The sequence below is a fragment of the Echiichthys vipera genome (genome assembly GCF_963691815.1).
Source record: "Echiichthys vipera genome assembly, chromosome: 1".
Lineage (NCBI taxonomy): Eukaryota > Metazoa > Chordata > Actinopteri > Perciformes > Trachinidae > Echiichthys > Echiichthys vipera.
In genome coordinates, this window is record NC_139826.1 from 38417704 (window position 1) to 38435186 (window position 17483).

The following is a 17483-nucleotide window of genomic DNA, read 5'->3' on the forward strand; positions in this document are numbered from 1 at the left end:
GTCTGCGTGGGTTTTCTCCGGGTTCTCCGGTTTCCTCCCACAGTCCAAAGACGTGCAGGTGTTGGTTCATTGATGACTCTAAATCACCCGTAGGTGTGAATGGTTGTCTGTCTCTGTTCGTCTCTATGTGTCCTGTGATAGACTGGCGTCCTGTCCAGGGTGGACCCCGCCTCACGCCCAATGTCAGCTGGGATCGTCTCCAGCCCCCCACGACCCCGACAGGGACAAGAGGTTGAAGATGAATGAATGAATGACTGAAAGGATCAAAATTGATGCACCAGAAGAGTTTCATCTTTGCTATACTGCACGTTATTTGCAGCAAACCTGTTTCCTGCAACACTTCAACAAACCGTCGGCCACAACTTCCTTTTCCTCATGGAACCAAAAAGCCAAATGTGCGTCATGAACGGTTCGGTTTTTACATCCCGAGCGACTACAAAACCCACAACGCAACTTAACCGCAGACAGTTCTGTCAGAGATTCAGGTGTTTTATGCTAACAGAAGCTAATGTAGCCTGCAGCAGCGATGCAGAGCCGGACACAGAAGTCGAGTAAACCTGTCTTGCTTTTTCAAACTTGGAGGCGATTAGCCTAGCTTAGCATGAAGACATGAGACGGGGCAAAACAGCTAGCACAGCCCAAAATCCACCTCCCAGCTCCTCTAAAGTTCACAAATAAACACGTTTTATCCTTTTTATTTAATCCGTACGAAGACCAAAATGTAAAAACGATTGTGGTCGAGGTTTTTATGGGGTAAGAAATAATCCAATCTTTACCCCGACATCAAACCACATCCTGTTTTTGTACTTTTGCTTTTGTTAGCAGTTGTTTCTCCCTTCTTCCGTAGCCTTAATGCTAAGCTAAGCTAACCAGCTGCAGCCTCATACTGAACGTAAAGACATTAGTGGTATCAAAAGGTCAAATTGTTCCTTTTTTAAAAACATATTAGAATGAAACACACGAGCGCCCCCAAGACTCAACAGATCCTTCAAACTTTATTATTCCCTCGATCGCTTTAATGTACAAAAAGTCAACTTTACACTTTAAACCATAGATTTATCCATAAAAGAGGTTATTTTACTTTAACACGCTCAATAGAAACACAGTGCACTCACTCACGTCCTCGCAGCGGTTTAGTATTCAGTAGATGAAAGTTTGTCTTCATATATTTGTGTTTTACTACAAAATGCGGTTTTAGTAAAAGTAACATCGTCACAGCGCTGACACAAATCACAGTCGGGTCGTTTATCGTAAAAATGTCTTCCCTGTAAACGGTGTTCAGGGCGCAGAGCAGTTTTATATTCTTATGTTTTATAACTCAACACAAACGTGAGACTCGAATCGTTTCTTGCTTTGTGTGTAATCAATTTCCCGACAACTTGGAAACAAATGGACGAACTAAAGAGGCGTCAGGCAAATTTAATAACTGTAGAATCAAAAAAAACGTCTTAAAATGAATGAAAAATCGCTGCAAATCCAACATTTTAACCTGGTCTAATAAGGCATCCTTTATAACAGGGTTATTAACAGGTGGATGAATCATTTATTAATGCTTTAAAGATCTAATGTAAGTCGCTATAACCTGCTTCAGTTCATCAGGTAGACGACGCCAATGAACCATTTGACCGTAAAGTGTAATTCTGCCGTAAAATAGATTTTAATGCATTTTAATGGATAGAGAAAATAATCAGATGTTTGTTTGTTTGTTGCAGCTCTAAGTTCCAGTCAATCTTGTTAAGAGATGAAACATTAAGAGCTTGAGTTGAATCATTTAAATGCTTTATATTTTCCAGTGTTTGTGTTCATGCAGGTTAAACTGACTCCACTGGAGTTACAAGCTTTAGTCACAAGCTCTTTTTATTCTTTCCATTGGTTAAAACTTTATAAACCCCACACACGGACGCAAAGAGCGACCATTAGCGCTGATTTATGAAGACGAATAAAGACGGAAAAACATGGAGATGCGAGGTTTCCTCCACATTTGTTGCTCTTTTTCAAGCCTTTAAAATCCTCCCATGGTCTTTTTCGGCACTTACGTCAAATGCTGTAATTTATTTAGGAATCTGCCGTCTCTTCCGGTTTATTCTGGCGACGTGTTAGAAAGTGTCCACTACGGTGCGGTCGATGACGTGGACTCACACAGCGTGTTGCAGTATTCAGTGATTCAGGGACACGGTGAAAAACTCTGTCGGCAGCAGAAACATTCTTCTGCGGTGCCCAAGGGCTCACAGAACCACAGACGCACCAATAAACGCTGCAAACCGAGACTGATGCTCACCCCACCCCCTCACGGGACACTTTGGTGCTGCGGGGAAATTCACTGTCTATTTATATTTCACCAAACTGCCACAAACCACAACATTTACGAGTTTTGCTGGAACAAAGCACCAATGGGCTCCTTCCTTTGGGATTGACTTTGGTAATCCACTTGAATGGGCTTTACTATGAGAGGAGCTGGTACAGGGGCCAGTAGGTAACTCTTTAAAACACTCTTTTAATAAACTCTGGGTTCACTAACTACGTTGTTGGTGCTTTGTTGTCTGAGTAGGGACTCTTCCCCTGGTTTACAGCGTTGGGGGGTGTTTCCACTGCAGCGTTGTCGCCTGAATGTTCTTTTGTTAGCAGCCAGTCGGTGTTTAATCAGACATTTGCAGTCTGTCGATATTGAGTTTGGCAACTTTGTCCCAGTTTTTAAATTTGGCCCACTGTGAATTGGAGTTTGACACCGCTGCTTTACAGACTCCAGGTTTCGTTCATTCACACAGACGTACATGGTGATGGTAAACTACGTGGTAGTCATAGTTGCCCTGGGGCAGACTTACGGAAGCGCGGCAGCTAATCAGCGCCTCCGACCACCTCCTCAAACATACAGCAGTCACACACGTTCACACGAGGCAAGGTGGGTGAAGTGTCTTCCCCAAGGACACAACGACCATGACACAAGGGCAGGGAACCGCCGACCTTCCGGACATTGGCCGACTCGCTCTACCAACTGAGCCACAGTCGCCCACATATAGTCGCCATATCGCCACATAACGACGTATCGGCTTCTCCGTTAATAGTTGGTACACGAAAAAATGACCCGATGGTTTATTTGATGTGTGTACGTTTCTGAAAAAGACCACGGGATGATTTTGCGCCGGAGTTAGACTTTAATATCCATTTATTACAACATTTATAACTGCAGACTTTTTTATAATAAATCTTTAGTAATACCTGAAGAACAGAGAGTGTCGTTAAACCTGGCGTCCTAAACGTCGTTGTGATTTATTAACCGGTAACAAAGCAACTGAAGCTGCAACAATGAGGCGGTTAATTATTATTATTTAATTCATTTTTTAAGCAAAGACAAAAAACTTTGGGTGCTTTCTGAAATATGAAAATGTGCTGCTTTTGCTTTGTTGATATAATAAATGTAATAATGTCGTTTTGTTTATAAGAAAATACAAAATAATTTTCCCATTAATGATAAAAAGTTAGTTTCCGCCCTCGTTGCAACATAAAAACCTTTCTTATTAAATGATGCCTTATTAGAAAATGTTTATTTTTATAGTTTCGGCCGTCGTTTCTTTGTTTTTGAGAACATTTTATAACGGCAGAGACCTGGAACATGTTGAGTAACAACTTCATTGTTCTTAGTTTTCTATCTTTAGTTCCCTGCAGGTTTGTTTGCAGCTTTCATTCGTGAGTTATAATAAGTGTGTGTACTCGCCCGACACTCGTGACAGGTCTATGTTTCAAACGTTGTGTGAAGTTGTTACCTCGGACACTCGTCTTCTCAGATACTCACAGTAGAAAATAAATACTTTGGGGATCCTTGACTGAGTTCTCGAGGCCCTGCGGTAATCCAGAGACGTCGGACGGAAGAGTCGCCCCCGCTGTCGGCTGTCGTCTCCACAAAGTGACCAAAAAACACACAGCTCAGTTTCTCCGTCTGGAGTTTGACCTCTGACCTCTGCTGTCAGCCCTCCTTCTCTCCCTCCTTCTTCTTTTCTGAGCTGCCGTCTCCACCGTCCTGCTCCTCGCCGGGCTCCGTGCTCTGGCTCTCCGTGCTCTGGCTCTCCTGCTCGCCGTCTGACTCTCTCAGCGGCGCCGCCGGGTCCCTGACGACCCCCTCCATATTCAGCTCCTCCTCCGTCTCCTCCTCCACCCGGCCCACAGTGTCCGGGATGATCTCCACCTCGATGTCGGAGGAGTCCTCGATCTCCTTGAACCACACCGTCTTCTGGCCCTCCTTCCTCCTCTGCTTGGCGACGATCGACCTCTTGGTGTACTCATCGTCCCCGTCCCCTCTGCCTCTCCTGGGCGGCCTCGCCGACGGGCTCCCCTTGGGGACGTGGTTGGTGTAGACGCCACAGGAGGAGCAGTGGCGGCTCCGTCTCTCCATGGGGATGACTCTGCCTCGTGTCCCGGGGAAGGTGCTCCGTCTGGGGATGGCGTTCGAGCGCCTGCCACCCCCACGGCTCTGGTCGCCCTCATTCTGGAAGCCGTCGTTGGTGTACTGCAGGGAGTCCCTGTGGCCGGACCGGTGCTGGTCGGACTTCAGGCAGGGGCCCAGGCACTGCAGGCAGGAGAGAGGCCCAGCATTAACACAGCAGTTAATGAAGCATGGAGGATATTGAGGCTTTGTTCAACGCTGCAGATGCCACCGCGGCTCCCCGAGAGCGAGCTAGGTTCATTTGTTGCGTTGTGACACAGAGCCCTTCTGTGGATTTCAGCTGATAAATATTCATCAAAGCACACAGGAGGAGCTCTGCACGTGCAGCATCAAACAGCTGAGTCTGAAGTGTCAGTGTGGAGGTTAGTGCATAAACATTTAGAGAATTAAAGCATCAAAACACATTTTACATGTCAGGAAATGATTTCTGTCAACATGTGGACAGACTGAAGCTCAGGTTATACACCAGCTCCACTGACTTTGTGTTGTGTATAGAGCATGTCGGCTACAACCACGAGGCAAAAAACACTTAGTCCGTTAGATTTTACTGTTCCATTTTCACTGATTTACAATAATAATCATTTTTAAAAAGTCAGTTAGCTCAGTGCTAACACATAATGGGGATTACCATTCATGCGCTAACGACTAAAGTTGTTGTTCTGTTTGCTCAAATCTATTTTGTGTTGGCTAAAGTCGTTGTTTTGATGGCTAAAATTGTTTTGTTGGCTAAAATCGTTGTTTTGTTTGCTTAAATCGTTGTTTTTTTGGCTAAAGTAGATTTTTTTGTTGGCTAAGGTTGTTGTTTGGTTGGCTTAAATCGTTGTTTTGTTAGCTAAAGTTGATTTTTTGTTGGCTAAAGTAGTTTGTTGCCCTTCTGGGTTGGTGATTTTTTGAGGTCAACTTCCTGTCCGTCGTTACTCTTGGAAAACATGCCCTCAGAGAAGTGGAGGGAAAGCGTGACGACGTGAAGTCACATAGGAACATGAAATGTAGTCGTTCTCATTAGGCTTTTTACCCACTGAACTATCTTACACTAAACCCTGAACATGAAAAAATATAATTTAATCTACAAACATCATATGTGTAACCCAGGACAGATGAGGACAGATGAGCTGAGGTCCCTCCGGGGTCTACAGGACGCCATATTACAGGGGCGGGACTTACCAGCCTATACTGACTGACCTCACATATCTTATCCATGCTGGCGTTCCCCTTCCACAAGCGGGAAATCAAGAAGCCAATCACGATGAGGCAGAGGACCAGCAGAGCCGCCATGACCAGACCCAGAAGAGCCATGTCGCCGGGACGGTAGCCGACGTTTGAGGGAGACGGGATGGCCACCGCTGCAAAGAGAGCCGAAGGTTACGCCCGCTGAATCTAACTCCACATCAGGGCCGGTCATTTCAATGAAATGGAAACAATGTAGGCAACATTCGTTCAGTAACAAATAACAAACGTTTGTTTTACCTGGAATGACCTGAACGGAGAGAGCAGCTGTTCCAAACTCGCCTGTTGTCGAGTCCACGGCTCTGAGCTGCGTTCACAAAAAACAACAACGGCAAGAAGAAGAAGACGTGTCAGTTAAAGTTTCCAAAGGTCGAGTGCTGCGTGGAAGTTTGTGAACCCCGTCATGTTATAGACTCAATTTAAAATAGATAAAAATCCATTTTATTCCTCAACAATCTTCACACAATGCGTCATAATGACAAAGCAAACACAGATTTTTAGTCGTTTTTGAGGAAAAAGAGGGATTTTCACTCTTTTAATTGAGTCTGGGACGCAGCAAAGTTTGGAACAAGAGACGGGGTTCATATACAGCACTCACTGTATGTTTCATTGTGCTTGATTTGATTTTGCGCGTGTGTCACCTGAAGTGCAAAGGACTCGGTCTTGACGACTCTCTTCAGGATCACAAAACCGTCCGAGGTCACGTTGACGTAGCTGCTGTACTGAACCTCGTACTTCACGTCTGGATTTGCACCCTGACACAAAAATGGATTTGAGGTGTTACCCAACGCAAACGTACCGTAATGTCCCGAATACGAGACGACCATCCAGGAAAAGAAACACTGTCTAATATTCAGGGGAGGTAAAAACTGAACATATAGGGAGTTTTTTTGACGCTTACGGCGGCGAAGTCCTCGTCCCGAGCTCGGACCCTAAAGGGCCGGTTGGTGCTTCGGTCTCGGAGGATCATGCTCTCCGGGACCGAGTTGCTGTAGATGAATCCTTCGTATCGCTCCCTCTCAAACCGGGGAGGGTTCCTGCTCTTCTTCATCACGTCGATGGTCACCAGCGTCACCGCGAACTGATCCCTGTTGGTCACCTGCGACGCCTGAGGGGGACAGGAGAGGACGACAAGTGGGTTACACCAAAGATGCATCCAGAGTTTCCTTTTAATAACTACGTTTGTTAGTTGCTTTTTTTTACCAGAACAGTGAGAGTTATTGGGCCGACGATGTCTGCGGCTTTAGTCATGGAGATGTTTCCTGTTTCCTCATCGATCTGGAAAATATTTCCCTCATTTCCTGATGAAAGAAAACAACAGTATAAAAACATTTTCTTTAGACTTTAGTATCATCAGAAGGGCAGCACGTCTAAACACATGCTTATTACAATACACGCAGCAGTAACATCGGGAACACCACATAATACGGCACGCAATTTCCCAAACAATTGTGCACATATTATAAAGCAGACCATTTCCTGTCTGGTGGTTAAAATGATTGGTGTGAAATGACCAGGAGTTACACGCTAAGTCTGGGCAAAGTAGCACATAATTGTAAGGGAGTTACACTCAAAGACGCCGCCTAGTTAAGAAATTAGTTGTGGAAGTGAGCGAGAGTTACTCTGCACGTGTCTGGAAGTTGGTGTAAAGCAAGATGTAGGTTAACCGGACTGCATTATGACGTGTTACTCTAACATCTTATTAACTCATGTCCGCATCATAAAACCTAACACTAACCCTGGAGACGGAGGTGACCACGCTGTTAAAGCAACACCATGTCGTTTTTCAACCTTCACAACGTATTTCCAAGACGATAGTTCATCAACTTGCAATAAGTTTAATGACGCATGTGTCGTATCCTGACGGAGTCTTTCTCACTTTCACCGGCACAACGCAACTGGGGATTTGGGGTCGACACCTGTGCACAAAAAACTACAAAAGAATCGTCTGCTTTACGGCGTACGTCACCGCCGCGGATGCCAGAGCCCAGCTGTGAAGCGTAGCGTGTGTATTCCTGTGTGTCGGCTGCTGCAGCGTGTGTAAACTGTGCGTACTGTGTTGACGTCACGGTCCAAAATTAAACTGAACCAAAGAAAGCAAAGGTTTTGTCGGAGGAGACCGAGAAAAGAAGAAGGGATAGTGACAGAGTCTGAGGGCGGACGAGGATCGATGTCGGCCCGGCGTTCACTCGCTGGCGTGAGCTAAAGGAGGAAGAGGGATACAACACAGATGGACACCTGGCTCTCGTGCTGTTGGACCAGTACGTAGGGAGTTACGTGAACTGAAGCAATTTGGTATTTTGGCGTCGGAAAAAAATAATAAAACCAATTAAATTAAATCGATATGACGTTCCATGCTCAAACACCACTCCCTGATACGTCTGGCTTGGGACTGGGCGGACTGCGTTGTATCCTAGCTTGTCAACAAATGCACGTGTATCCCATGATCGTGCAACCGCGACAACTTGTACGACATTAGCCGGAAAGAAATACTGTTTCCCAACTATAGGGGGAGCCAGAGAGCAGACCCTACATGTTGTTGCTTTAAAGAAGTGACCCCCTACATCCCGATGGAGGTGTAAAGACATAAAGCGCGTTGTTTCTGTTCAAACCTCGGAGGATTCTGTAGCTGATCTGCTCGCTCCGGTTCTTGTCTCCGTCCTTGGCAAACACCGGACCGGGCTCCAGCACCAGCGGCCCGTCCTGTGGATCGAAAGCTTTATTAACTCTGAATATTGGTGTCGAGTTAATGTTAGGTCTGTAAGAGGCTCAATGTTCAGAGAGATTTTAGTAAAAAGGGGCAAAAGTAGGATGCTGGAAATTGAGGGGAACGTGCGCGGTGAATTCCCACCTGTACGGGAACTAACCGTGTGTGTTTACAGGAGCAGCGAGGAGAAATGTTATATTATAAATAAACCACGCTCACCTCCTTCTCGGTCAGATTGACTTTGCCTCTGTAGCCGGTGCTCACACACAGTTTGGCGATTCCCAAACTGGTCCTCAAACACGGCTGAAACCACGGCGGGCGGTTATCGACGTCCTTCACGTGCACCGTGATGGTGGCCACGGCGGTGAAGAAGGGCTCGTTGGAGGACGAACCGTCCAGCGTGTCCTGGAGCCAGAGACACGTATTCAGAGGTCAACGGGTCAGAGAGAAGCAGCTTCACCTGGGTGTTGTTTATAGAAAGGTTTACTGCACCTGCACGTGCAGAACCAGAGAGATCTTCTGAACAACATCGTAGTCCAGGATGCTTTTAATGATGATCTTTGGAGAGTTGATGTTCTCCAGGCGGAAATATTTATCCTAGTGTAACAGACGGAGAGACAAGAAGCAGTGTTATTAATAAACTATATTTAGCAGCGTGAACAAAAAACATTACAATTAAATGACTTTGGGTAAATAAAAAAAACAGACAATGAATTGGAATTTAATACACCACAATTAACTGTGCTCTCTCTAATGTCCAGCAGGAGGAGACTCCTCTTACAGCGATCTAATCTCTCCACCTGGTCCTGGGTCTTCCCCGAGGCCTCCTCCCAGCTGGACGTGCCTGGAACACCTCCCTAGGGAGGCACCCAGGGTTCATCCTTACCAGATGATCCTGAACCACCTCAACTGGCTCCTTTCAACGCAAAGGAGCAGCGGCTCTACTCCGAGTTCCTCACAGATGCTGAACTTCTCCCCCTCTCTCTAAGGGAGACTCCAGCCCCCCTCCTGAGGAAACACATTTCAGACGCTTGGACCTGGACCTGGTTCTTTGGGTCCTGACCCAGCTTTCATGACCACAGGTGAGGGTAGGAACCAGGACTGAGGGTAGATCCAGAGCTTTGCCTTCCTCAGCTCTCTTTTCATCACAGCGGTGCGGTAGAGCGACTGCAGCTCCGCCCCCGCTGCTCCGATTCTCCAATAATGTAAATACAGAACATACAGTTCCATGTTTCCTCTGCATCTCTTAAATAATGTAACCCGTGAGTTAAATATATTCTTACTGTTGCCGGCTCTAAACGATAGTAGAGCGGCTCTGAATCAACATCTGATGCTTCAATCAGTCCGACACTGGAGTTAACCGGGGTGAGCTGCAGGAGACAAAACACACAGTCAACACATCTCCTAGAACCTGAAACACACACACCTGAAACAAACACACACACACACACACACACACACACACACACACACACACACACACACACACCTGAAACACACACACAACTGAAACACACACACACTCACCTCATTCACGTCCAGCACGTAGTGACTTTGTGCAAAGTTTGGAGGGTTATCGTTCACGTTTTCAACCAAAACTTCCACAGACTCGTTCACCTGGAGGAGAAACGATCAAACAATCCATTTTCTTGTTTAGGAGATAATTGTTGTGATCGCTTCATAGTTTGTTTTATACTCACAGAACTGGAGCCTTCTCTGCTGCACTGCACCCACACTGTCAGAGCTGCACTGTGCAACGACTGAAGAAGACACACACACACACACACACACACACACACACACACACACACACACACACACACACACACAGTTTAACACACATTCACTTCATTTAAACACCGGCAACGATCATTAAGCTGTCAAGGAGTGAGCCTAGTCCACATATACACTGGTAAACACAAAATACTCCCTGTAACAACTATTAACGGGGAAATCCAGGAGAGTCGCTAACAGTCTAACGTGGCTAACAGTGGTTAGCTCGGGGCAGCATGGTGAAGGCATTCAAAGGTCTTTTTTAACCACTAATGCTGCTGAAAATAACAGCAAACCTCTGCAGCAGCATGAGAAGAGTCCCTACACACAACAAAGCAGCAACAGCGTAGTTAGTGAAGCCAGAGTTTATTAAAAGAGTGTTTTAAAGACTTACCTACTGGCCCCTGTACCAGCTCCTCTCATAGTAGTTCAAGTGGATTACCAAAGTCAATCCCAAAGGAAGGAGCCCATTGGTGCTTTGTTTTGTGTGTAGGGACTCTTCTCATGCTGCTGCAGAGGTTTGCTGTTATTTTCAGCAGTATTTGTGGTGTTTTTGTGCCAAAATATCACTTTAACTTCTGTAATGGAAAGAAGTCCCTCCACCCCGCACATTTTAGAGAATCTGTTCCTTCCTGATACTGATTCCTGAACTTGCGTATCACCAGTTGGTCACCAGTTCAGTGCTGAACAGGGAAAAGATCTGTCTCTGCACACAGTGTCTCATCATTTAAGCCCACTCTGCAGTGACCAAACCTCTCGTCAGCAGACAGAATAAAAAGGCGAGACTTGTCTTTCCTGAGGAGCATGTTGTTCAGTTTATCTGGGTCTGATGGGAAACTTTATGTTGGGGAGAGACTGAACCCAAAGTGTGAGAAGAAGTCAGTTACATTTGGAGGAGGAAGTTTCATGGTCTGGATGATGTTTTCTGCAGCAGGAGTTGGGCCTCTTGTGCAGCTACATGTCAGGGTGAATGCAAATGTTTATGAGAAACTCCTTCAGCAACATGCAACACCCTCACTGTAACTGTCTCCAATCAGCTGCTACTTTCATGCAAGACAAAGCCCATTTTGTGACGATTTTGCATTTATTTCTAGTCATTTTGCATCTATTTTTGGTCATTGTTAGTTGCTGGTTATGTTTAGAACGTAACTCCGGTGATTAACGAGGGCCCACTGTTCTGTATGTCCAGCATGGCTCTAAACCCCATAGAGAATCTCTGGAAAAGCCTCTGTAACAAAGTAAAGTGTAATAAACCCACTGCAGTCAGTGAAGTGTGTTAGAGAGCGAGTCAGAACGGACGCAGATCAAAGCAGAGCAGAGTGAGAAACTAGTGATGTCCTGTGGGCGCAGACGTGCTGAAGTCACTCAAAGCTGTGGCCTCTACACTTCCTGTTCATGTTTGAATCCTAGAGCCTGAAGAAAACATGTATAAACTACTTTAGAGTGGATTTCTTCAGGGCTAAATGATGTGATATCTGCTACGCTGATATCTTTAGAGGCAGTATCAGAGGCATTTCCAGTGCTGGTGTCAGTATAAGAACAACTCTGGCACATTTTCTCTCACAAATCTTTGAGAAATAAACATATTTAAAGGATCTGATGGGACCACATGTGTTCATCTTTACGCTGTAATCACCTCGTAGTCGAGTCCTTTCTTCACCATCAGGGCATTTCCTTTCAGGTAGAACAGATCTTCGGGGTTCACGGTGACGCTCAGAGTCACATCACTACCGGAGACGACTTTCACCAGCTGGACGTCGGCCGTGGTGTTTTCTGGGACGGTCACGGGGCCCGGAGGAACCGTGCAGACTGAGGGAGGAGAGAGGCAATCGGATCAATCAGATATATTCTTAGAAAGACAGTCAGCCTCAGGCCTGCAGCATGAAGGAGCTCCATTAGATCTTTATTAAACAATATGAAGATTTGTAACAAAGTACAATTAAAGTGTAATTCTCGTGCAAAATCATCCCATGGTCTTTTTCAGCACTTACATACATCAAATAAGCCGGGGAGATAGTTTCTTTCATGTAACAACTGTTAAAGGAGAAATCCAGGAGAGTCGCTAACAGCCGGATGTGGCTAACAGTGATTAGCTCGGGGCAGTACGGTGAAGGCATTCAAAGGTCTTTTTTAACCACTAATGCTGCTGAAAATAACAGCAAACCTCTGCAGCAGCATGAGAAGAGTCCCTACACACAAAACAAAGCACCAATGGGCTCCTTCCTTTGGGATTGACTTTGGTAATCCACTGTAATGGACTTTACTATGAGAGGAGCTGGTACAGGGGCCAGTAGGTAAGTCTTTAAAACACTCTTTAATAAACTCTGGCTTCACTAACTACGCTGTTGCTGCTTTGTTTTGTGTGTAGGGACTCTTCTCATGCTGCTGCAGAGGTTTGCTGTTATTTTCAGCAGTATTAGTGGTTAAAAAAGACCTTTGAATGCCTTCACCGTACTGCCCCGAGCTAATCACTGTTAGCCACGTCCGGCTGCTAGCGACGCTTAACAACTGTCCGTGATTACTCCGTAAATAGTTTATACACAAAAAACTGTCTGAATGGCTCATTTGATGTATGTAAGCGTTGACCATGGGATGCTTTTGCGCCGGAATGACACTTTAAGTAGTTAAGTAGTCGCAATTTCTATTTTCTTTTCATGACACTTTATACTTCAACTCATCTCAGAGGGACATGTGTACTTTTTACTGAGCTACATTCATCTGACAGCTCGAGTTACCTCACAAATTAAGATTCATGCACACAAAACACCACAAAACACACAGAGTTTACAAAAGATTCTGTTTTGTAATAAATGAATCTTCCAACAGTCTGTGAATGAATTAGTGGTTTGACAGATGTTTATGAATTAGTAATAATGTTGAGGTTTGGTGAAAACAAACATTTTGCAGGTGTCACTTTATATTCTCGTAATGTTTCGCTGATGTGCGTTTCTCCATGAGATACGTGTGTAAATCTGGCCACTGCATGAACACTGGACCCAAAGTCCGCCAGTATTAAAGTGAATTTGTTTCCGTCATAGCTTGACAAGCTAAGCTAAGCTAAATCAAACTTTGTTGTTTAATTTGTCTTGGGCACAGCGCGTGATACCGCACCGTTGTGACCAAAAGAGAGCTGAGGAAGGCAAAGCTCTGGATCTACTGGTCAATCTTGGTTCCTACCCTCACCTGTGGTCATGAAAGCTGGGTCAGGACCCAAAGAACCCGGTCGCGGGTACAAGCGTCTGAAATGGGTTTCCTCAGGAGGGGGGCTGGAGTCTCCCTTAGAGAGAGGGGGAGAAGTTCAGCATCCGTGAGGAACTCGGAGTAGAGCCGCTGCTCCTTTGCGTTGAAAGGAGCCAGTTGAGGTGGTTCAGGATCATCTGGTAAGGATGAACCCTGGGCGCCTCCCTAGGGAGGTGTTCCAGGCACGTCCAGCTGGGAGGAGGCCTCGGGGAAGACCCAGGACCAGGTGGAGAGATTAGATCTCCACACTGGCCTGGGAACGCCTCAGGATCCCCCAGTTAGAGCTGGTTAATGTGGCCCGGGAAAGGGAAGTTTGGGGTCCCCTGCTAAAGCTGCTGCCCCCCCTGTAGGATGAAGTGCAGCTGTTCATATATTTATTGCACATTGCCCTTTACTAAAACTTGTGCATGAAGTGCAAAGCTCTCGCACTTCGCTGTACTTCCAAACTGCGTGTGAGGACATACGTCATCATTGTTTACACACTTTAAAAGATACAGAAGAAGAACTTGTGCAGAGAGAGAGAGAGAGGGGAAACGTATGATGTTAATATAGAGTACTTTTAAACTTTTAAGTGTCTAAAATCTGTTTAAATCCCCTGACCCGGTGTCAGTTCTTCTGTCTGCTTCTGCAAACTGTCACCTACTGCAAATAACACGCCATACAACCTCCCTTTAAAACAATATAAATTATCCTTTTAAGGGTTTAGTGTTAAACTGCACGAGTCACTTTGGAGCATGCGTCTGATTCTTTTATTTATAGATCTGTTTTTTGTTTTATCTCATTGTTTTATTCTCGTTTTACAGAATGTTTTTTATATATTTTATCTACTTTCTCACCCATAAATGTAGCTTTTTTCTGGCTTTTTACCTTTTTAATTAGATTTCATGCTTTTATTTAATGGATCGCAGCACTTTGTCGAGTCTAATCTGCCCCTCGTTTTATGTTTTGTCTTGTTTTTATTGTTCATATCATGATGGATGTCTCCACTCTCGACTGCTTGTTTACCCTTGGTCATCAATAACATAACCTGAACCTGAACCTGAACCTGAAGTCTGAATACGTCTGCTCTGTGTTGTACTGAAATCAAATCCCCACGACTGTTGCTGTGCGGAGTAAACAGAAATGAAGTCAGAGTGGTTCCCAACCTTGGGGTCAGGACCCAGCGATGGGCCCCTAAACCTGAGCGGGGGGTCACCACATGATTAAAGCGACCAAAAAAGACAAAAGTACTTTAGTTGCACAAAGTTCTATCATTACTTTTGTGTAATTTCTGTGATTTTGTGGTGAAATTCTGGCCTCTTTGACTTCTTCAGGCCTGTGCTGTGACTTTTATCTTTGTATTTTACACTCGTCTTATTTTCTTTTAGCTTGTTTTAATTTCTTATTCTCTTTGATGCAGTTTGAGATGCCTTGTTAGAGAAGGAAAATAACATCAGCGATCACAACACCAGTCCAGAAAGGTTATTTGGGAACCGCTGCTTTAGAAAAGGAGCAGTAACCGAAAACATCAGCTGTCTCTCTCCGCATCCTCATCCTCTCCTGCCCTGCCCTCGCCCGAGATCAGAGCTCTACTCACGTCTTTCAGCCGGACAAAGTGTACAAAAGCAGACGGCGACGATACATCCGAGGAGAACAGGTTTGCTCTTCCATTTCAGTTCCATGTCCTGATTTCAGAGGCAGCAACAAATGAAGTCCCGGAGGAGGATGAGGAGCCCGTGGTACCAGCTGGTACTCGTCCACATAATGCCCCGTCTGTGCTGCCCGGCGAGTGGGAGTCGACTACAGTTGCAATGTTTGTGACTTCATCTTACGGGCACATATTGCATTAAGCGCCTGCCAGCAGAGGACTCGCTGCCTCCTACTAAAATACTTGCATCTGTTTGAGCTGGATTGGTACTTCTGTGCTGGTGGCCCTGATGCATTCTGGGAGGGCTCCAGCAGAGGAATGTTGGCCGCTGAAGACATTTCTCATGATTAATCTTCAGGTTAGACGGACCTGTTTAAAAGGTGCACAAACACACAAACATGCATGAACACAAGTGCATTTACACAACAGCAGAGCACTTTTCTACGACAGCTCAGAGGTGAATGTTGTACTTTTTATGACATTTGTCTCACAGCTTTAGTTTCATCCTCTTCCCGTGCAGCGAAAACACGTATCTCCAGATGTGTTGATGTTGAGTGTTTGTGATGAACTGAAGGATGAAGTGTTCCTTTATACGTTGACAAAATCAAAATAAAGTCTTTAATGAATGTTTTGTGAAAATACAGCGTCACAAAACTGATGAAAGGCGTTTTTTCTGACCAAAAGTTTAGTTTTTCCAGCAATATTTTGGGACAAAAGTCGTATTTTGAGACCAAAAGTCGTATTTTCTAAGACAAAAAGTCGTATTTCAAGACTATGACTACGTTGATGTTGAGTGTTTGTGATGAACTGAAGGAAGAAGTGTTCCTTTATACGTTGATAAAATCTCCTACTTCTAAATCTAAATCTAAATAAAGTCTTTAATGAATGTTTTAAGAAAATGCAGCGTCACAAAACTGATAAAAGGCTGTTTTTCTGACAAAAAGTTTAGTTTTTCCAGCAATATTTTGAGACAAAAGTCGCAGTATTTCGAGACGTATATTGATATCAAAAGTCACATTATTCTAAGACCAAAATTGTCGTATTTCCAGCAATATTTTGAGACTAAAAGTCGTATTTTGAGACCAGGAGTCGCATTATTCTAAGACCAAAAGTCGTATTTCAAGACTATCTCCAGATGTGTTGATGTTGAGTGTTTGTGATGAACTGAAGGATGAAGTGTTTCTTTATATGTCGACAAAATTCTCCTCCTAAATCTAAATAAAGTCTTTAAAAAGTCTCTTGGATCAGCTGGAAAATGCAGCGTCACAAAACTGATAAAGGCTGTTTTTCTGACCAAAAGTTGTCGTATTTCGAGACATTATTGAGACCAAAAGTCGCATTATTCTAAGACCAAAAGTCGTATTTCAAGACTATGACTACGTTGATGTTGAGTGTTTGTGATGAACTGAAGGAAGAAGTGTTCCTTTATATGTTGACAAAATCTCCTACTTCTAAATCTAAATCAAAATAAAGTCTTTAATTAATGTTTTGTGAAAATGCAGCGTCACAAAACTGATAAAAGGCTGTTTTTTCTGACCAAAAGTTTAGTTTTTCCAGAAATATTTTGAGATAAAAGTCGTATTTCAAGACTATCTCCAGATGTGCTGATGTTGAGTGTTTGTGATGAACTGAAGGATGAAGTGTTTCTTTATATGTTGATAAAATTCTCCTCCTAAATCTAAATGAAGTCTTTAAAAAGTCTCTTGGATCAGCTGGAAAATGCAGCGTCACAAAACTGATAAAAGGCGATTTTTCTGACCAAAAGTTGTCGTATTTCGAGACATTATTGAGACCAAAAGTCGTATTTCAAGACTATGACTACGTTGATGTTGAGTGTTTGTGATGAACTGAAGGATGAAGTGTTCCTTTATATGTCGACAAAATCTCCTACTTCTAAATCTAAATCTAAATAAAGTCTTTAATGAATGTTTTGTGAAAATACAGCGTCACAAAACTGATAAAAGGCTGTTTTTTCTGACCAAAAGTTTAGTTTTCCCAGGAATATTTAGAGTCAAAAGTCGCAGTATTTAGAGACGTATATTGAGACCTAAAGTCACATAATTCTAAGACCAAAAGTTGTCGTATTTCAAGACTATGACTACATTAATGTTGAGTGTTTGTGATGAACTGAAGGATGAAGTGTTCCTTTATATGTCGACAAAATCTCCTACTTCTAAATCTAAATCTAAATAAAGTCTTTCATGAATGTTTTGTGAAAATGCAGCGTCACAAAACTGATGAAAGGCTGTTTTTTCTGACCAAAAGTTTAGTTTTTCCAGCAATATTTTGGGACAAAAGTCATATTTCAAGACTATCTCCAGCTGTGTTGATGTTGAGTGTTTGTGATGAACTGAAGGATGAAGTGTTTCTTTATATGTTAATAAAATTCTCCTCCTAAATAAAAATAAAGTCTTTAAAAAGTCTCTTGGATCAGCTGGAAAATGCAGCGTCACAAAACTGATAAAAGGCTG

The 17483-nt window shown here is 44.0% G+C and overlaps 1 protein-coding gene across 1 annotated transcript; it reads right to left on the reverse strand.

The window, feature by feature from the left end:
- Positions 1-1212: 1212 nt before the first annotated feature.
- Positions 1213-11808, reverse strand: cdhr5a (cadherin-related family member 5a; the record flags this gene model as incomplete). Its single annotated transcript, XM_083920723.1, has 13 exons — positions 1213-1220; positions 4012-4561; positions 5621-5781; positions 5906-5972; positions 6307-6420; positions 6567-6773; positions 6869-6966; positions 8278-8368; positions 8592-8777; positions 8865-8969; positions 9656-9742; positions 9900-9989; positions 11782-11808. The coding sequence occupies 13 exons, from the start codon at positions 11806-11808 to the stop codon at positions 1213-1215; spliced, it is 1791 nt and encodes a 596-aa protein (XP_083776849.1).
- Between the last annotated feature and the right edge of the window lie 5675 nt (positions 11809-17483).